At 47.2% G+C, this 21,817-nt stretch overlaps 1 protein-coding gene across 2 annotated transcripts in view; it reads right to left on the bottom strand.

Annotated features, from left to right (window-relative positions):
• The window catches only part of LRIG1 (leucine rich repeats and immunoglobulin like domains 1), a 108,856-nt gene extending 88,243 nt beyond the window's left edge, over positions 1-20,613 (bottom strand). For both annotated transcript variants that reach the window (XM_075998783.1, XM_020285355.2), the window contains exon 1: positions 20,345-20,613. In XM_075998783.1, coding sequence (XP_075854898.1) covers positions 20,345-20,598 — 254 coding nt within the window. In that variant the 5' untranslated portion in view covers positions 20,599-20,613. The remainder of the gene's footprint in view (positions 1-20,344) is intronic.
• Between the last annotated feature and the right edge of the window lie 1,204 nt (positions 20,614-21,817).

The following is a 21,817-nucleotide window of genomic DNA, read 5'->3' as shown; positions in this document are numbered from 1 at the left end:
TGGTCAATAAGCATAAGAAAAGATGTTCAGTGCCATTAGTCATTAGGAAAATGCAAATCAAAATCACAATGAGATACCACTACACACCCACTAGGGTGGCTAAAAAAAAAAAGATAATAACAAATATTTGCAAGGTTGTGGAGAAATGGAACTCTTCGTGTGCTGGTGAAAGTGCCAAATGGTACCCAAAGAAGTGTTCCCAAAGAAGCCTCTTTGAGAAAGTCTAGCAGATCCTCAGAAAGTTAAACATAGAGTTACCACAGGATCCAGGAATTCCATTCCTAAGTACACGCATATACCCAAGAGAAGTGAAAACATATCTTCACCCAAAAACTTATACACAGATGTTCACAGCAGCATTATTTGTAGTAGCCAAAAGGCGGAAACAACCCAAATGTCCACCAATTAATAAATGGATAAACAAAATGTGGTCTATCCACATAATGGAGTATTATTCAGCCATAAAAATGAAACACTGATACACACTACACCATGGAAGAACCATGAAAACATGCTAAGTAAAAGCAGCCAGACATAAGAGGCCACATACTATATTATTCCATTTACATGAAATTTCCAGAGCAGGCAAATCCACAGAGATAGAAAGTAGATGTTGCCAGGGTATGAGAGGAAAGAAGAATGGAGAGGGACTGCTAATAGGTACAGGGTTTTGTTTTGTGATGATGAAAATGTTCTAGAATTAGTGGTCAATGTTGCATAATTCTATGAATACACTAAAAACCCAGAATCCCATAATTTAAAAGGCTGGCTTTTGTGGTGTTTGAATTATAGCTCAATAAAGCTATTAAAAAAAAAAAAAGTCCTACTGCCTTAGCAGCCTCTCAAAATTCCAGACTGAAAATGCCACCTAGCTACTTCTGTACCACAAAAATGCAGAAATAAATGTTCCTCCAAGTGCCAGAAGACAAATGAAGGAGGGACCAGGTAAAATATCCACATGTAGGATGGTAGAGCACCTTCAAAATACCACCTTCAAATATCCCTCCCGCCCAATCACTCCTCTCTGCCTCCCAAATCGTACTGCACTCACTACCAGGCTCTGCCCACGAGTCTATCAGATACGGAAAACCTCAGCTGGAGTTCATCCTCTCATAAGAAAGCAAATTCTTGGTGTTTCGAAAGAGCCATTTTTTTTCTTCTTTTGAATTATGATTTAATAAGGCCGAGGAAAGCAGGGCTCCCAGTGGCCAGCCATTCAAAAATTAAGCACAAGCCAGAAGGCAGGAGGAAATGTCACCACAATGGAGAGAAAATAAATTAGTTAGATTAAGATTAAGATCTAACCCCTTTCTGTGGCTGGGGCGAGCAGGTTTTAGAATAATAGCATGCTATTTCTGGAAAAGTCCAAGCAGAGGAGAAGTTTGGAGGGTGGGGGCTGTGAGACTATATGTCTCAGTGTTGTATTAAAATTTGCTGAAGTTGCTTGAAAACAGACATAAATGGCCAACAGTCTCCCCACCCCCACCCCCAGGTATGCTGGTCCTTTGCGACCAAAAGCAGGTCTCTCTATGCCTAAGGTACCACACCTGGCGCTGCCCTTGCCAGCAAAGATGCGGTTAACTGGGAAGGCGCCAAGTCTGGGGGGGCCGGGATGCTGACCAACATCAAAGAGATTCCAGTTGCTCCCCTTGTGCAATAAACTCCTTTCACCCAACATCATTCACACTCTCCCAGTGCAAAGTTCACTCTGATATTGGTGGCTTTCTCACTTTGTAGCTTTTTTGGCAAGTGCCCCTTGGCCTGGTTGTTCATTAATATATGATCAGAACATTAAAAGCATTGTTTTGCCTTCTGGGGAGACTGTGGCCAATTTAATAAAGCCGACATTGTCCCTAGGGTGGGGAAACCACCTTGAAACTGGCAGAGAATTCAAAGATGCACAAACCGTAGGGTGTACACGTACACGTACACGTACACACACACCACATGCACGCACGCACACACAGAGTTAAGTATTTCACAAGATGGTTTTGATATTCCCCAAGGCAAAGGGGCAAAATTAAAATGTTTATCTCACCAAAGAAACTGAGCTGGCATTTCTTTCCCTTAATCCTTTCAGCACCAAATTGCTCCTTACCTTCAAACCCTTTACAGGAAGTAGCGATCTCTGTGGCAGGAAGACAAATGAACAAGAAGGGACGTCTTAAACTCCAACAAAACTGTCTATGAGAATGCTAGCTCGGTGCACTACTTTTACTTTTCAAGTCACATGCACACAACGACAAGTCACTTTCGAGACCATGTTTACTTTGACGAAAGCCACATTCTAAACACGGGCTCGTTTGTAGGAGGGAAGCAGCTTACAGTCCAACCTTGTTTATGCTCCAAGTAGGTTTGACAGAAAAACCACATCAATTTGTTTTAAAATAATTTCCATTTGCTGGAAGCTGTTCCTGAAGGGTTCTCAGCCACGCTAATCTGCTCTGATTCCTACCAGCTGTAGGTACCAGGCACGCTGGGCGCACAAGGGCGGCCTGCGCCCAGGCAGGCCGGCTCTGCGGAGGACAGTACGGGACCCACAAAGCCACTGCAACACTCCTTTCCAGAACACACGGGCAATCGGTCTAAGAAGAGCCCAAAACCATGTCCAGGTTCAGAGTCCAACTGGTAGCACGCCTCCTTGGGACACAGTTTTCTATACAGCTACACCTGCACTCTCGCACACACACCGTCTCTAGGACCAGAGAAAAGTGCCTGAGCTCAGACCCAAAGCACACAGTTGAGGACACCAAGATGATTTTTTTTACTGGGCTGAGCATCAAAAAGGAAGGAAACTCAAAAAGGAAATGTCTGTGAGTAACCCATGAAAAGTCTTCAGCTTCACCATCCAAAGAAATGCAGATTAGATAATCCAAGGCAATTTTCATGTATTAAACCGGCATAGGATTACAGAAACAAACAGTAGTATCTAATGTTCTTGAGGCTGTGGGAAGACGAGCACAAGTTCACACATAAACTGGCAGCTTCATTCTTAGGTGCCGTGGCGCACAAAAATCTTGAGAATTTGCATATCTAGGGCAATTTGGATTTGGTAACTCATCCCAAGGTAATAAGAAATAAACATTTATTTATTCATAAGGATTATCCCCCAAAGTTTAGGAAAAACCCCTAAATGTCCAATATCAGGGCAAGTTTAATTATGAGTTTTATAGTAAGTTTTATAATCTGTTATAAAACATTAAACTATATTTTTTAAGTAGTTAAAAATCAGAGAAAATATTGATATTAACTCAAAGTATTTAACCTCAGACGTTACTGGAAATTTATGCACCAAAGTGGTATCAGAGGATAATGAGATCAAGTATTCTTTTTTCTTTTCTAGTGTCTTCTTTATTCAACAAATACCTAACATTTGTCACCGGGAAATTAAAAGTAATTAAAGACATGGCAACTAGGCTAACAGGTCAATAGCAACCCCCCCCCCCCAGCCTGCAACCCTCTCCCCACCCCCACCCCCGACTATTCCGGCTCACTGGGGACAAAAAGCTTCCCTACGGTATCACAGCCCAAGCCATTAAAATAGACACGCGAGGCCGAGTTCGCCAGGCAGAGCTCAGCTCCCCTTGCCTCTCGGGACCATCTCTGGGACTGCCCAGAGAGGAGCCACGCTAGCTGCGTTAGCAATGGTCCCTCTGCCGCGTGGGGGCCACGCCGCACATCTGCGGCTCACACTGACACAGGCCAGACGTAGAAGCCTATCTGCCCAGAGTCTCCCGCCGCAGAAGCTTCCATCCATCTACGCTGCTGCTTTGGCTCGGTCCACGGAGGGCACGGTGACCTGCCCTTAGTGTTCTTACAACTCCCTCTGGTCAAGAAAAGCAGTCTGCTTCTCTGCCAGCAGCAAAGAGGGAAGCTACCTTGGCCAGGTCGTCCCTTTGGTCAGAGCAGAGGCCTCGGCAAAGTAACCGAGAGCCCGAAAGACCCAAGCCAGCTGCCTGGCGAGGGCTCAGCACAAACCCAGCGGAATAACCACAAGGGGAAGGGTGTCTAGACAGCCTCGGTCCATGTAAGAAGCCACCCTGCCCTGAAGTGTCAACTCTGGAAAAGCAGACTCCAAAGCTCAGCGGCAGCAAGAGCAGACGAGAGACCATGTCAACAGCTGGGAAGGGCGCCGTGGACGTCCTCGCCAACCGCAGCACGGAGGAGAACCGCCAAGTCTGGCCCACCTGCCAAGGATAGCCACCAGAGATCCAGCAGGGACCCGACGCCCAGGGGGCCCATGTGGGAGACAGCTCGTTTCAGTGTTTAAACCAAAAAGCAACTTCAGTGACAATACTTGCATATGGGATTTAAAAGCCACCTTCCCAAGATTCGGGGGGACTAAAAGGACTGCCAATTCTTAGCAAGGCAGGTAAACAGCCTACCTGTCACCTTTTCAACTCCGGTTCTGTTTGTTTCATCTTCCTTTCCATCCTTCTAAGTTTCTCAACACTGATATTTTGGTGGGGCATGGAGGAAACTAAATATACCAAATAGGCAAGGTATATTTAGGACGTGCACAGACAGAGGAGCTGTGGGAGGTCTAAGTGACTCCACTTGTCTGGCAAAGGTATTTCCATAGGATGACAGGGCTATAAAGATGAACACCAGCATCTGTATCTACATCAGTATCTGTATTGAGCTTTTAATGTCTTCCGGGCTCCGTGCTGGATTCCAGGAATGCAACGGGGTCAGAAACAAAGCCGGGGCCCGCTTTCGGGGGCTTGCAGATTAACACAGGTGTTGGGCATCATCGAATATTCAGATGAAACTTCTGAATAAAGTACTGCAGGACCCTCAAGATGGGAATCTAACTTAAAGGGATGTCAGCTATGGTTTCTAGGGGAAAAACATTGAAGATGGACGAGTAGGAGTCTGCACGGCAAAGCGGGAAGAACCTTTCTCCCGGCAGAGGAACAGTGGGAAAGTGCAAGCAGTGGCTGGAGGGGAGGAAGCCAGGCAGGAGGGCGCAATGAAGCTGGAGGGGCGGGTGCTTTAAGCAACAGAATTCATGTGCCCCGATCTGGGACTCTGCAGAGACCCCCGAGCTGGGGTGAGGGGCGGTACAGAACAGGCGTGAGCAAAAAGCTCTCTGCTCCCCCTGAAGTCTGCGTAACACAGTGAAATAGTATAAAAGTTTAACATAAACTGGTCACACAAAATCACGGGCAAATCCCGCCTCTCTCCCTTCCATCTCTGCTGCATTCCTGTTTTCTAAATGACGGGCGGGGCCGGGTGTCCCTCGTGGTCACAGCAGCCTCCCAGAGCCACACGCATCTCAGTGCCACACAACCCCAGGCATGCCAGAGTCTGGGCTCCACAGCAGGCTAAACTGTTTATACGCTCCTGAGTTAAAAATACACCCCTCGGGTCCACACTGACACCAGGGCTTTATCGCCAAGGCCGGCTGGGAGCTGGTCCCACAAGGCCGGACTGCGACTGGCCCGTCCCTTAGACGTGCCCCAATCTGCCAGTGGTCTGACCATACATCAGTGAGATTATAACAAAGCCGCCAAATACACACGCATTTGCGAAAAACACTTTCCAAACCCAAGGATACTTTACTGTTTATAAATAGTTTACTTTTTTTGATCCCTGAGCATATAATATTCGCAGTTGCTCCAGAAACCAAAGAAACATGGAACAGGAACACAAACCACAGCCCAACAGAAACAACAAACAACAGATGGCAAGACATATGCGCAGGCTACCACCCCTCTCGCCAAAGAGGCAAACCAAAAACGGATTTTGACACACAAGCCTACCAAGGAAGAAGCATGCTCTTCAAGATCACATTCACGACGCCATTTATAGGGCACCAGCTGGGTGGCAGGAACTGTGCTAGGTGCTTCAAGCCACCAAAGAGAGGACCAATCACTGGCCTCAAGGAATTCATAGACGGGAAAGGAAGGAAAGCAAGCAGGAAGTCCTGGTCACGGTGTTCTTTTTAGATATCAGCACAGGGATGCAGGTTTGGGTTCTAACTCTGGCAAGAGACCCTGGACAAGTCATTCAACTACTCTGGGCCTTGTGTATAAAACAGAGGCAACAGATTATACTTCGTAGGGTTAAAATGATGATAAAATTAGTTAACACAGATGTATCCTGCTACAAAAAATGTAAACTATTACCATTATAGTTATAGGAAAAATAGCTGACCCCCTCAAGCTTCTGCTATGTGTTAGGCCCCATTCTAAAATGGTTATTTGATTTTTGTCCTCATAACAAGCTTAGTGAGGTAGGCACAACAATTATCCTCATTTCATGTAAGAGAAAACTGAGGCATAGTAACGTGCCAAGGTTACCCAGGCAGCAAGCGCCGCCTCTAATCACTGCGTCACCTAACGACAAGGCTGCTCTGTCCCCACAGCCACACACCAGGAACGAGGACTTTGCACAAGACCCCGAGACACCACGCTGCTCTGCACTTTCCAACGCTGGGCAGGGCCTGCACTTCTTTCAAGAGCTTAAGACAAATGTTCAAATAAATTCTGACTGTCCAGTCATATGTGCATCAACTAGTGATGCTGATTGATGTTTGTGACATTTAAAAAAAAAACTGTCATCTGTCCCAAAACAAAGGAGAAGGGTCCCAGTACATAGTGTGGTGGTGATCATACTGCTGTCCATATATGGACATGTCTATTTCAGTATCACAGTCTCATGTCCAATCACTCTGCCAATTTCACCTCCATGCTAATATTTTAAAACTCTGACTAGAATTTTCCAACTACACTGTAACTTTAAGCTTTTGTGTTTCTTCTACATTTAAAAAGAATGCCATTTCCCAATATATAACTCCCAGATGTAGAATTCACAGATGATTCATCTCACAGAACAAGTGTTCTGAGACATCAGCTCCAAATAGAGGAAAAACTTGGAATTCCCTTCTCCCTCAAAGTAAAAACTCGCCTCAATCTGCTTTGCTCAACAAAGTTTGTTTTCAATTATATTTCCAAATTCTTTTAACAATAACTGCATGGCGTCTGGCACCAACACATCTGATTCTTTGAAGTGGTTCTCAAGCAGAAAGTAGAAAATAAAGAGAAATAGCAGAGAAAGGGAGGGCCATCCATAATTCTTGTTTTAGGTCAAATATTCTCTCCAAAAGTTCTGACATATAAAATCAGACAAACCACAAGCTACATCTTCTTATTGAGGGTCCACACTGCAAGGAGCCCCAGCAATTGAATTTACCCCTTTACCCATCAGCTGGCTCTTGAGGGAAAATAGATCCCCAGCACAAAGCAAATGGACTTTTACTTCTTCCATCTAAATTCCAAAAACGATTCTGCTAAGTCCTCCGCACAGGCCAGTTATGAATAATCACACTTTAGGGGTAAACCTCAGAACCCCTCTGAGAAACAATGAGACCCTGGGATCCTTTCTGCCCTGAAAGAATGTACCAAGCTCCAAGAAAGAAGGTGTAAGGCAATAAACAAATAATTACCAAGGGACTCCTAGGTACATGAAACTGAACCATCCTTGCTGCTTTCAAGTCTAAGTGGAGAAAAAAAAGACAAGGGTGTGTGAAAAGTTACCTAATCAGACAGACTCAGAGAATCCCCGGGGAGAGGACAAGACATAAATTACAAATTCACCAGAACGAGATCAAGTGAGTAACAGAACATCTGACACTGACATAGCTTGAGGAAGGGTGGGAAGATCATTTGGCCTATTTTGATCTCAGAAAGCACAGTGGAAAAGGTCATCTTTGGGTCTTAAAGGGAGAATGGTTTTTTTAAAGTCTAGTTTTTTGGACCATTTCCATTAGTCCTAAAGTAGTTCCTAATTCTTGTTAAACTTCTGTCAAGAAGTTCCAAACCACTAATTGCACCTCCAACTTCACTGCATTTTAGTTGTATCCCCCAACAAAGCTCCAAATTCCAAGAAATTGTTCTGAAGAAAAAAACAGGAAAAAAGAAAAACAACCAAAGGTCCTATGAAAATGCACATGATAAGGAATGAATGGAAGGATGAAAAAAGCCCAAGAATTTTCACTGAAGGCACTAACAAATTCCATGTGGAAGAAAGGTGGATATTCAGAACAGGGGAAATAAACATTTCTAGATGCTACATGATAAATAAAATATTTTAAGGAATCCAACTACTGTCATAATTGTCAAGATTTTCAAAAACAGTGTTTAACCAGAGGAAGCCAATACAAACCTAGGTAGATGGGTAAATTTGATATGAACCTGACCAAAAACAGAGACTTCAAAACTGGAGAAAGAAGCCACCGGTCTGTACATAGTAGGCTGCTGAGCTTTTGCCTGGTAAAAGGGTTGACGGCTACTCCGATGGCAAGCTGGCTCACAAAGGACAGACGACATGGTGGTGGCTGCCCTTCCTGTGGCTGCTGCTACTGACAGCTACAGACAGGCCATCTGGTCTTCACAGCACTTTATCAGCACTGCCCACAACTTCACTCATCCCAGCTATTCGCTGAAGGCCTGCTTGAGAGAGACGTCACCTGTGGTGGCCCTAAGAAAATGACCGTTTGGAAGAGCATGCAATTAATTTATTTGCCTTTTTTTTTTAAATTAATTTCTTAAAAAGCTAAATCAAAGATCTAAAGTGGATCTGCACCAGCTTCCATAGTTTTCTTTGGGCCAGAGGGGAAAGAAAGGCAATAATCAAAGAAATGACTCTCTTTGTAGCCTATTTGATCCCTTTCAATAGCATCCAAAGGGCCACAAATGGGGCCCTCATGGAGAGACTCCCTCTCTCCCATGCACATCCTTTTTCTTCTCCCTTTGCTGCTCCTGGTACCCATTTGAGGGTTTCACCTAGAAGTACCAAACATGCAAAGAGCAATTTTAAGTAAGTAGTCTAGACACAGATCAATGTATTCATTCTTACCATTCCAGTGAGCTATAAAGTTTATTCTCTCTTTGCATCAATTAGGATAAAATCATAAACCTGAAAATGAAGAGTCTTAGAAGTTATATGTCCCTTTATAGACAGGAAATTAAGTGACAAGCCCAAGGTGACACTGCCAATCAATGGCAGAGCAGGGACAAAACCCCAAGGTGGCCTGAGGCCCAGTCTTGGGCTAGTTTCCCATTCTACCACATCCCTGCCTTTGTAGCTTTAAGAAAATTGATTTTTTTTCCCTTTATTTAGGTCAAAAGTTTTTAAATTCCTCTTTAATCCAGACCCTTTTAAGGAACCTCATGAAAATATGGGTTCTTTTCTGCCCAGAAAGATATTCTGGGCATGAAGAGTTCACATACAATAAAAAAGTTCCCCTGACCCCCAAGTAAATAACAATTGATGTCAGTCACTAGTTTACGGCAGTCCAGAATTGGATATAATTCAATCACTTCTAAGTATTGTTTCAATGAACTTATGAAAGAATCTAACCATCTCCGTAGAAGTGCTCCTGATTTTTCTATTGGTAAAAGCACAGCCCTGGGTGAGGCCAAACCACCCATGGCTAAGAGTCCTACACAGACTCGAAACCTGAGAAAACGGTCAGAGGAATTTGGGATGAGGCAGACTTAAGAGCTACAGAACACGTCAGTTGGCTTTCTGGACTCCTCTCCTCCAAAATGGGCTGCAGCCTCTGCATCCATCACTTCGTTGCATCAACAACCCACTTCCTGGAAGCAACAAGCTCTTCTGGCTGTTTATAAGTTTTGCAAGCACTGGGAGCTTGTGTGCCAGAAACTCACATCAGCCCAGGTGGAGGAAGGAAATCACAGACACACACACAAATTCTTTTCAATTAAAAATAAAATGGAAGCTAAGATGTCGGCATGATGCTAGACTGAGGTACTGTGCAGCTGAAATCGGATGAAAGAATGAAGTTCTCCCAAATTGCAAAATAGAACCTAAATTTGTAGTCAGAATGTCTCAACTGTAGGTTTTTCTCCCGAATACACTTTTCTTAAACCCTTTGGAGTGCACTGCCACTTTTCTAAACCCACTGTAAATGGTATCTAATCAAAGTTATAAATTTAATTAAGCTTCCTAGACCCACAAGTTTAACTTATGTTAGACAGCTTTTAAAAACACTGCACACTCCATGATCTACCTGGAATTAGATTTTCACAGGTAGAGTATGAAAAAATCATTCTATAAACCATGATAAAGTGAATGAAACTTGGAGGACTAGTAACCCCCATTCGGATTCCTAATTAAGGTACAGCCAGGACCAATTCTATTCTAACGGAATCCCCTAACCAACAAAGTAGCTGAGGGGAAATTAAACTATGGACTTCTACACAACACAACAAACCATTCAGCAGCTTCTTTGGACAAGCGTTTTTGAATCTGTGTGAAGTTTAAATCAAGCAGAGAGGGTTCCAGGAACCTATTTCTTTGCTTTTTGAGGATTTTCTTACAGGGTGCCTCCAACTCTATTTAAAGCAGCCTCAAGTAGCCACAGCTGGAGGGTCAGGCTTTGCAAAGTAAACAATAGTTAACTCAATTCAGACTCTTGACTTAACTATAACCAATGGCTAATTATCCCTCTATTAAACAACAATATGTAAAATATCACTTTTTAAATGATCCATTCCATTCATAATTATGTATGTTCAGTAATGGATTCTAACCAACAATTAACAGCTTGATAGAAACCTCCCAATTTAAAAACTATTCTGAGAGAAAAGAAAGCTAATCGGAACTGCCCATTGCTCTAGGACAAAAGAACTTTGTAAGTACCTTCCACAAAAGAAAAAACAAAAAAACAAAAACGCCTGTATTTTGAGAACATATAAATGAGAGTTCACGCAGTACGTGCCCAATAAACATTCTGTAAATATACAGCTTACCAAAATTCCCTTTGGAAAACGGTTAAGATAAATGTCAACCTTTTTTTTTTAATTTTTTTTTTTTTTTGAAATTCACTTTTCTTAAAACCACCCTACAGTGAATAGTATGGCATGTGGATGACATTTCAATAAAGCTGTTTTTAAAAAAAAAAAAAGGCCTATATACATCTGTAGATGAAATGATACGCCTTAGACTGACTTCCAAAAAACTTGGAGGAGAAGTGTATTGGGGCACAGATCAAACAAGACAGGCCCCATGTTGATGGCTGTTGGCGGTGGGTGACAGGGACAAAGAGTTCTTACATTATTCTGTTTGTGCAGATGCTTGCCTAGCTCCAGAATAAAAAGATAAGAAAAAATACCTCATACCAACAGAAGTGAGTTAGTTTATTTAGAGTACATGACTGCATATCAAATGTTCCCTTAATTCAGAATGTTTTAAAAAAAAAAATCAAATCTCACAAGAAAAAAGAAGCTGTATCTGCAACAGCCTCCTTCCCAATCGGTGGGGAGCTCTCACTAGCAGAGCCCAGCCTGACAATTCCTTGTCCTCCAGCCCAAAGTGCCACTGCTTGAGGTACAAATGCTTTCAGACAAAGAGCACTGGAACTACAAGATCGGGAACCAGAGCAAGATTATCGGCCACCTCCCCGCCTGCAGTTCAGAAGTGCTCAATCCTTCTCGTTGTATCTAACAAACTATCATCAAGTAGGTAATCCAGGAGAAAGAATTTAGGAGTGCAATATATGCTCTGATCAGGATAAGCAGTAAATTATTTGAACAGTAAATTATAAATTGGTGGAAGGAGCAAAGAGGGGAGGGATGGGGGGCGGGGGTGGAGACACTTGCTAAATGCTGCATAAAGGAGCCTTAGAAAATAAAGTTGAGGGGTTATCAGCTAAAAAAAAGAAGAAGAAGAAGAAACCCCTGTTTTCTCCACCTTGTTTCTCAACATCCAGTTAATTTTGCATGGGGGAGAGACCCTCACTCATTTCATTCATTTTCTTCCTAATAATGTGAGACCTTGAGAAAACACCTGCAGATCATAAAAGATTAGAGACCTGCGCACCACAAAATCATAAAGAATAATAAATGCAAAGCACTTAAAAAGAGACAGGCCATGCTATCTTTAGGCCCTCTGAGTGCCACCTTTTGCCAAAACAAACTGACCAAGTAGTGATTGGGACCTGCATCCTGGTTCATAAGGAAACCGAGATGTATTAGGACTTGCAGAGATGAACGGATTGGTTGTTCGCACAATGGGCCTTACCGGTTATGCTAGATTAAATAGTAATAAAGACGCGAACAATCGTAGCTGTTCATGTGGGCAAGGCTGTGAATCGTGGCCTTTCACTGGGGAAGGAACTCAGGTACAGGTGCACAAGGAGCAACAGCAAACGGTAAACGGCTTTTCAGGTGGCATGCTTGCCAAATTCCTCAAATGACCCTGTGTTCACTGCCCGTGTCCTCCGCAAAGTTACCATATGATTGTAAACAGATCAAAACAAATGAAAAATGTTCTCTGCACACAACTCAACTATTGTCTCCCCTCCCTCCTCCACCTCCTCCCTCAAGTCCTTCCAAAGAGAAGTGGGTACAGTGGAGGATTCAGCCAGCCCTAAACTCTGAAACCTAACCCTGCTTGGAAGAGCGCACCTGCGTTTTTCCGAGCTATTGACTGAGAGGTGCTACCTGCTTCTTGGTAGGGCTCAATTTCAATGAAACCCAGGGAAATAATAGGATAAAATGATTAGTTTAAGGGCCTCTCATTTCCCTGCCTCCTTCTCATACCCCACTACCTCCCAAAAGGATAATGCTAAATAGGCAGAAGTTATTTGTACAACTGGAATAGATTTGTAAACTAACTCAATAATTTCTGCTAATTATATAATTTGCTGCAACTGTTCATAGCTTCCCTCCTGTTCATCTGAGATTTCCAAGGTCACATGAAGTTTCATGGGCTGCACTTTATACATATTACCAAAAGGCTTACAGGAGAAGGCTGCCCATCCTTCCACCCCAAGAGACTCCTTCATATGACAAATGTAAACGTTTCCCAGGAAAGCCCTTGTCCCCAAGAAACCTGACTTGGAGGGACTGGCTGTGAGAGAGGATGCAAAATTTGAGTTACCGAGGCCTTAACCTTCCAACTGTGCCCTGGAATCTTCACCAAGATGGTGGACCCACATGGAGGAACTCGGCTAAACACAGGCATCATCTAACTTTGTTCTCACACATGCAGCTGGCAAAGGTGCCAGGAATGGACCGCAGAAGTAACTTTCAGCCCCTTTCCCACACCAAGGGTGTGGGCGGGTGTGACCACAAGAGATGAGGGCCCCTGGATACTGAACAGAGGAAAAGTGAGGGAAGCTTCATCCTCAGCCACCCTTTCCTCCAATCAATAATCCAAACAGAGACCACGGGACAGTTGGGTAGCAAACGCCTATGCAGAGAATCTAAAGAACTAAAGGAAGGAAACGGAGAGTATAAATCTCATGGAAATGAAAAAAGAGCTTTTAAAAAAATGGAATGTATTCTTTTTTGTTTGTTTGTTTTGTTTTGTTTTTCGTTTTTTTTTTTGAGACAGAGTCTCGCTTTGTTGTCCAGGCTAGAGTGAGTGCTGTGGCGTCAGCCTAGCTCACAGCAACCTCAAACTCCTGGGTTCAAGTGATCCTCCTGCCTCAGCCTCCCGAGTAGCTGGGACTACAGGCATGCGCCACCACACCTGGCTAATTTTTTGTATATATTTTTAGTTGGCAAATTAATTTCTTTCCATTTATAGTAGAGACGGGGTCTCGCTCTTGCTCAGGCTGGTTTCGAACTCCTGACCTCAAGCAATCCGCCAGCCTCGGCCTCCCAGAGAGCTAGGATTACAGGCGTGAGCCACTGCACCCGGCCTCTTTTTTTTTTTTTTGAGACGAGGGTCTTGCTATGTTGCCTAGGTTGGAATGCAGTGCCTATCCATAGCCCACTGCAGCCTCGAACTCCTGGCCTCAAGCCATCCTCCTGCCTCAGCCTCCCAAGCAGCTGGGACTAGCTCTGGGATGACCTTTATAAGCAGACTGAGTTTATAATTTGTGTTTAAGAAGATTATGCATAAAGTGCTTGGATAAAAAACACAGATACGGTTATTAAATTATGTAACAGTATAGAAACATAAAGCATACAAAGTCTTTGGATAGGTTCAGAAGCATATTTGCCCTGCAAAAAAGTGACACAAATTGGCAACTTCCAATTAGACCATCTACAAACTGCAATTTTAATGTTTTTCTGCAAACTTTCTTGCTTCATCCATTCATTTTGCTTAATAACAACAATGGCCATGTATCAAGTTCTTCAGAAAATTTCTCAGCCCCAGTCATAATTGACCAATTAATTAGTCAGTCTGAACTGCTAGTCTATAAACTCTGCAACTATATAAAATTCTTTTGAGCAAAAAGTAAACACAGGTTCCAGAGGATAAACTACGGTTAAAAAAAAAAAAAAAAAAAAGTTTAACCTCTGGTTTTCAAAGTCCTCTATTTCTTTGCAGAGGAGATAAGAACAGATCTGAGTTTTTTACTGACTGCCGCATTTTAACTTGAAACAAAAGGAAAGATAATCACATGTCTGACACACAACAACTGAAGCCCTGAAGCAGATGGAATGAACCCCACTGGCTCAATGTCATGCTTAAGTCATGAAAAATAACACTAACGGTCCCCAAATTTCCCACAGGCTGGTGAACATTCAAGATTTTTAGATATTTCCCCTCCTCTGCCTGGGAATTTTTCCTCCACCCCTCCTCCCTGTCTCAAGACAATGCCTTCTGCCTTTGAAACTGCATCCATTATAAGCAGCTCTGAATATTAACACAGCCCACAGCCCTGTTCGCTTTTAAAAAGACCCCCAGGGTTTCAAATTGCAGCCACTGAGGAGGGGGAAAGTCCCCAGTGAGTAAATGTCACCAAGTTTATTCAAAAGGAGTTGAAAGTTAGGTTTGCTTGGGGAAACTTAAAGTCCTTCTACCTATGGGGTGAGTCAGAGGAATCCCTTTTATGTTTTAAACAAATGAGGAAAAGAAAAAAGACCCTGGTACAACCAACATCCATTACTGCTTATAGCAATTTTCAGTTCAATGAATCCCTTCTCTCGTTTGCCCTCTCCTGTGGGTGTCACTTTTAAAATAGCCATTGGCTATTTTAAACACCCTCCATCTAAGCCCTCCCGTCTATTAATAACAAACCTCCAGGGCCTTAGCAGGTGCACGACACTGGGCCAGGTGCACTGTGAAGGCACACAACACCCGAGTGTGCTCTCCCGCATTCCTGTCCTCCCGAAAGAGAGGAGGCTGAAAAGACTCTGCACCAAGGAGACACCCCTGCAGAATGGGGGAGAGGCCCTTTTATTGTGAGCATGGAGTCTGGGGGAGAGAGAGGTCAGCCAGCGGCCGTGCCCACATGCTCGGGGAAACTGCAAGGGGAACCCAGGCAAAGTAATTAACGCGGGAGGGAGGGAGGGAAATGTTCAGCCCTCCGTGTGGAGCAGCGGAGCCAGCCCACCGGGACATTCACCAAGAGCCAGCAATCATCACACTGCACCGAATCACAGAATTTTCTTCATATTTTTGAAGACATTCGCAGGCATTACTGCCGATAACACATTCAAAAAATCCAAAGTTTGTGAAATCTAGTCACCAAATGTAGTTATGCAAAGAGACGAACATATTACTTTTTACAACAGTCCCTCGAAAAGGAGGGCAGGCACAGGTCTGGCATATCCCAAAGGCAAGAGGGACACCGCATGTCAACACAGAATTAATTTATATTAGTCCCTGAGGGGTCTCTGGACACACCCTAATTTTCACACCACTCAAAAGTTAGATTTTATGGCCATAATCTCACATCAGCAAAGACTTAAACAGTGTGCCTTTCTCTCAAGGCTACCAATATTATTTGCCAGAAGCCTCCTCTTACTCAAAAAAGGTATCAGAGAACTGGCAACAGACACATTCTTCACCATCAAGAGGGAAGTGAGGCCTGTCTTCTGATATCTTTTGCAAAGAAAAGGACTCTGAGCTCAAGCTAAAGCTCCCTAAAACCCTGAGAGCACTTGCACTTTTCAGATTTTCTTCTTGGCCACTACCCTGTGTTTAAAACACTCCCTTATTCCAAACAACCCCTTGCCCTTCCCACAAATCGGAAGATGTTGAAGGTCTGTTCAGTTGGCCTTCAGTGATATAGTGACACAGAGGAAAATGGGAAGAAAGGAATATTTCAGGACCATCCATACAACAACCTACTTCTTTAAAAAAAAAAAACAACAAAAAAACCCACAAATCGAATCTCAGTTTAGTTCTCAAACAATCTGGTCATGTGCACTTCCAAATTAATTTGCATAAACAGGATGGGAAGTATTTTCCAAACCCTTAATTCACAACACCCTACACACCTGGGCCTTCAAGCACAGCTGTAAAATTTGAAAGACAAAGGCCCTCTTGCTTCACAACTAGAATGGCAACCACAGTTTGTGTTTATTTTCTAATGTAATCATAAGCACCACTTCTGTGGCAAAACTGGCAGGGTTAGATCCAAGCTACTGGATTTGGTATTGTAAACGCATAGCACAAAAACTCTCCAATCAATAAACTCATCTTCATGTGGCTTGGGATAACACATCTGGTGTCCTTTTGTGAATGTCCTTGCTTTTGAATGGCCTGTCATCTTTCCCTCCACACTGAGAACAAAAAGCAAGGTTTGTTCTTCCTCCCTTCCCAGTCCCAATCAGCTATCAGAACTTTTAAACTACAATATTTTATGACTAAACACTGTGCTGAAATTTATGCCACAGGTAAGAGTCTACCGTAGCTTGCATTCAATGCTTCTTAGCTTCTGAAACCATGTTCTCAAAAATAATTTCAAACATCTGAGTTCAACTTCTTCTAAGGTTCTGGGAAGTTGGAACAAGGCTTGGCAATGGCTCGGTGCTATTTATGAATGTGCTGGTTGGGCTGTGCCAATCTCACCTACGTAATGGGATGGAAGACTGAGTTATGGCTTGACTGCTACAGCTGTAAGTTATTGTGCTGAATAAGTTATCTTCTAGCCCCTAGAATGAAACAATATTCCCCTCTATCCACTCCATTCTGTTTCTTCTATTCACAATGCATTTACATTCACTATTTAAAATTTTGCTTTGTTAGGCCCAGTAGCAACTTCAAAAGTAGATGCACTGTTTACAAAAGCAAAAAAAAAAAAAAAAAAAAAAAAAAGGCAGGGTGTGGTGGCTCACACCTGTAATCCCAGCAACCTGGGAGGCAGGAGGATGGATGGCTTGAGCTCAGTGAGTTTGAGGCCAGCCTGAACAATAGCAAGACCCTATCTCTACTAAAAACAGAAAAATTAGCCAGGCATGGTGGTGCGAGCCTGTAGTGCTAGCTACTCGGGAGGCTGAAGCAGGAGGATCGCTGGAGCCCAGGAGTTGGAGGTTGCTGTGAGCTATGATAATGCCATTGCACTCTACCCAGGGCAACACAGCAAGGCTCGCTCTAAAAAAAAAAAAAAAGTCCCATAAAGCCACAAGTCCCATGCTATCTCAAACCCACAGCCTGAAATTGTTTGAACTAGCTGCAATAAATCTAGTTCATAGGATTATAAACTAGCTCAAAGCATTTTCTAGATACAATGGACTTAGAGGGTGTAAACTTGGTGAAACTTCAAGATATTTTATTATATTACATGCAGAGAATTTCTCCCCTAAAGTCTTACTGAATCGCAGGCAGGAATATAAGCAGTATAAATATTCTTATGGAAATCTCAGAATAAGACTAGTGGTTTAAATTGAGAAATCTTAAGTCTAGGGGGAAAAAGCCACATTTGCTTGATTTTTCCTTAATCAGAAATAACTTCACAAATGCTTTTGAAAGAATGGCTATGTTGTATTATACACCGTGTTGCCACATACTAACCAGACATTGCACTGCTCACATCTTAAAATCTAATCAGTTAACATCATAATCAGTATAATTAAGTCTAGTAAGGCTCAAAATACTTAGTTTGGGGCCGGGCGCTGTGGCTCACGCCTGTAATCCTAGCTCTTGGGAGGCCGAGGCGGGCGGATTGCTCAAGGTCAGGAGTTCAAAACCAGCCTGAGCAAGAGCGAGACCCCGTCTCTACTATAAATAGAAAGAAATTAATTGGCCAACTGATATATATATAAAAAATTAGCCGGGCATGGTGGCGCATGCCTGTAGTCCCAGCTACCTGGGAGGCTGAGGCAGAAGGATCACTCGAGCCCAGGAGTTTGAGGTTGCTGTGAGCTAGGCTGACGCCACGGCACTCACTCTAGCCTGGGCAACAAAGCGAGACTCTGTCTCAAAAAAAAAAAAAAAAAAAAAATACTTAGTTTGGTATTTATTGATCATCAAATGTGTGAGTAAAAGAGAAAGATTGCAAGTTTAAAGGTATGTCATTCCTGGACAACAAAAAGCATTAAAAAAAAAAAAAAAAAAAAGACCAGTATGTTTTGCTCCAAAAATTAAAGGGCAAGGCAAAGTCAATCTTGTGACCACGGGAAAGTGCAAATAAGAGGACACCTTGTCCTCTCTGGGAAGTCACCGCTTCAGAACTAAGTGCCTTCCAGACAAAGCCACTGACACATGGCACTGGGAGTCTGTCTTCCAACAGGTGAACACTTAAGATGTTAATCTGATTTTGCTCACATAATTCTATCTAAAAAAAAAAAAAAAAAACTACCTTGAGAATGTAAACGGGAAAAAAAAAAAAAAGAGTTGCAAAACCCCAGACTGCCTCAGCTAAACAAAACACTACCTAGAGCAATACTGGGCTCTGTCTCCCGGTACTGAACACAGCTACTGCCTGGGCTGAAACTCACCACGGATTTTCACCGTCAGTGAATTAATTCCCCGGAAGAGGAAAGCCAACCTAACTCCAAAGGGCCCTGGCAGGCTTCAGAACCCCAGCACCTGCTCGTGGGCCGTGTGTCTCTCTGCGGGACCCTGTAAAAGACCCACGCACGCCCCCATTGCCAGGGGCACGGTCAGAAAGGAATCAACTTTCCCTCCTGCCCCTGGCAGCAGCCGGACAACCAGCCAGACAGACCACGTTTCCTTCCACCGGGGGCCACGAGAGTGTTGATTAAAAAACTCGCGCGGCCAGTTTTGATTCTCTTTTTTTTTTAAGCAGCCAGTCTGCCATGCCTGAGGTCAGGACTGTCCCCCTTGAGTGTTCTAGGAAGGACGGCCAGCTACCCAGCCGGGAAGCCGACGACCCGCTCGGGCCAGGCCCGTTTCTAGAAGGCGCGGAGCAGCTCTGCAGAGACGCCGACCACTGACGGACAGACAGCGCGTCAGGATCTGACGCCTGGGCCAGACTTTTCCAGAAGCAGAAGAAGGCGGCCACCCTATTCTACCACGCTTGCAGAACGCTGGTGTCTTTTTTTTTAATTTTTTTTTAATTTTTTCCTGCCAAATCTGCCGTTAAGAAGTGTCCCATGCAGTCCTAAGGGGCCCAAACCGCGACAGCGGAGGAGAGAGCCCCTTCCCGGAGAAACAAACTCCGGCTTCCCCCGGCCGGGGCCCTGGACCCCGTCTCCCCGGGCTCCAGCACCCCGAAACTCGCTCGCACCGCTCACGGCGGGGAGAGGGGGCAGACAGGAAGGACAGGAAGGGGCTGGCACACACAGCTCCCTGAAATGCCAACCGGAGGGGAAAGGACGACCCCCGCGCCCCGCACCGAGACCCGCACCCGTCCAGGGACCGCCGCGCCCGCTGGTAAATAGCGTGAGCGCGAGCCGCGAGTCCCTTCAGACGAGGGCTGGACGCCAAAGAGTAGGGTCCCAGGAGAGGGCAAAGGTCGCGCGGACCCCAGACCCCCACGGCGACTTCCTCACGCGCGCCCCCAGACGTGTCCCTCGCACCCACAGAAACACTGTCACCTCCAGATGCCACTCACGAACTAACCCCAGGTCGCCCTACCGCGCGCGACTCCGGACCCCCGAGGGGCGACTCAAATCCCCCTTGGCGCGACTCCGGTCCCCTGAGGGGCAACTCAAGTCCCCCGAGGGGCCACTCCGGACCCCCGAGGCGCCACTCCGGTCCCCCGAGGGGCCACTCCGGACCCCCGAGGCGCCACTCCGGACCCCCGAGGCGCGACTCCGGACCCCCGAAGGGCGACTCCCGACCCCCGAGGCGCCACTCCGGACCCCCGAGGCGCGACTCCGGACCCCTGAAGGGCGACTCCCGACCCCCGAGGCCCGACTCCCGACCCCTGAAGGGCGACTCCGGACCCCCGAGGCCCGACTCCCGACCCCTGAAGGGCGACTCCCGACCCCCGAGGCGCCACTCCGGTCCCCCAGGCGCGACTCCGGACCCCCGAGGCGCCACTCCGGACCCCCGCAGCCCCCACGTCCCCCCTCTGTCGCCCGGGCCCGCACGGTGTCGCCTCGGCCACCCCGCGACTCCTCACACACACACACGCACGCACGCACGCAGCCCGCCCGCCCGCACCTCCCGCGGGCGAGACCCGCCACCCGGACCCCGGGCCGGAAAGGGAGGCGGCACTCACAGGCTCCGCGTCCAGGACGGCAGGTCCCCGGGCAGCGCCGCCAGCCCGCGCCCGCCGCAGTCCAGGGAGTCCCCGGCGCAAGTGCAGGCGGCCGCGCAGGGCGCCCGCGGGCCGGGCACAGCCGCCGCCGGCGCGGGCCGCAGCAGCAGCAGCAGCGGCAGCAACAGCGGCAGCGGCGGCGGCGGCGGCCACAGGAGCAGCGGGCCGGGCGGGCGGCGCGGGGCCCCGAGCGTCCCCCGGGCCGGCCGCGCCATCTTGTGTGCAGCGCGCCGCGGATCCGGGCGCGGGGCCGGCGGGTCCCGGGCGGCCGCGCTCGCTCTAGGCTCCGCGCCGCGGCATGGCCGCCCGCGCAGGTCCGCTCAGCGGGCCGCCCCGCAGCCGCCGGCCGGGCCCATCCGCGCCGCCCGCCCGCGCTCGCTGCGAACCCCTCAGGCCCGGGCCGGCGCCCCTCGTCCTCCCGCCGCCGCCGGCCGAGGGCAGTGCGGCCCCGCTGAGGGAAGGCAGGCGCTCAGCCCCGCGGCCCGAGCCCGGCGCCCACGGGCATCGTCCTCACGGCTCGGAGCGCAGAGCGGCGGAGCGCGGGCGGGCGGGCCGGCGCGGCCAGCCCCGAGCGCCTCGCTGTCCCGGGGTGGCGAGGGCAGAGCGCGCGCAGTGCCGGGGCCGCTCGGCTCCTCAGCGCAGCGAGAACCCCGCCGACCTCGCGGCCGAACAATCAGCCGCTCGCTGCGAGCCTCCCCGCCGCCCAGCCCGGGCCGGTCCCCCAGGCCCCGCCCCCGGCCGCGCGGCCTCACACACCCCCTGGGCTCCGCGCGCCGCGGCCGCCCGCCGGCCCACGTTGGATGCTTTGCAACAGCGCCCCGCCACGCCCCCCGCCGGCTGCCCATTGGCTGCCGAAGTCCAGCCTCGAGGGCCATTGGAGCGCTCGCGGGGGATCCCGCCCCTCCCGCGGCGCCGGCCACCCCGCCCCCACACTCTTTTCCCACCCGAGGTGTGAAGGGCGGGGGACTGGGAGGAGAGAGGGAGGGGCGGCCCCCGCCTCTTAAAGGGGACGTAGCGCTGTGGGTGGAGAAGGGCGACTCGGGCCGGGAAAGGAGGCGAGTAGCTGTGCCCGCTGCGTCTGCAAGCGGCGAGAAAGTTGGTTAAGAGAGTAACGCCCCGCGTTGGAACTGTCTGGCCCCGACGGGGTTTTTTTTCCCCCCCTCCTTTCCTGGCTGCAAGGAGGGCCGCAGATTTGCAGCGAATTTGCCAGGTGCCTTGCGGGAGCAAAGGCACAGGTTTAAATCCTGACGCTCTCCTCCTGGTCGGGGCGTTGGTTGCTTCTTTGGGGCCGGCCCGGTCTCCTCCCGCAGCCGGGGGCTCCTTTCTGCTCCTCCCCCGAGCTTGCAGGCTGCAGTCCATCAGGGTGTCCCTGATTACCAAAATGCATGGTGCATGCATGGTGCATGGGTGAATGCAGACGCCAAAGGTGTAGCG

Source organism: Microcebus murinus, chromosome 30 (assembly GCF_040939455.1).
Source record: "Microcebus murinus isolate Inina chromosome 30, M.murinus_Inina_mat1.0, whole genome shotgun sequence".
NCBI lineage: Eukaryota > Metazoa > Chordata > Mammalia > Primates > Cheirogaleidae > Microcebus > Microcebus murinus.
Note: the sequence above shows the minus strand (reverse complement) of the source record. Positions and strands in the feature narration are given on the sequence as shown.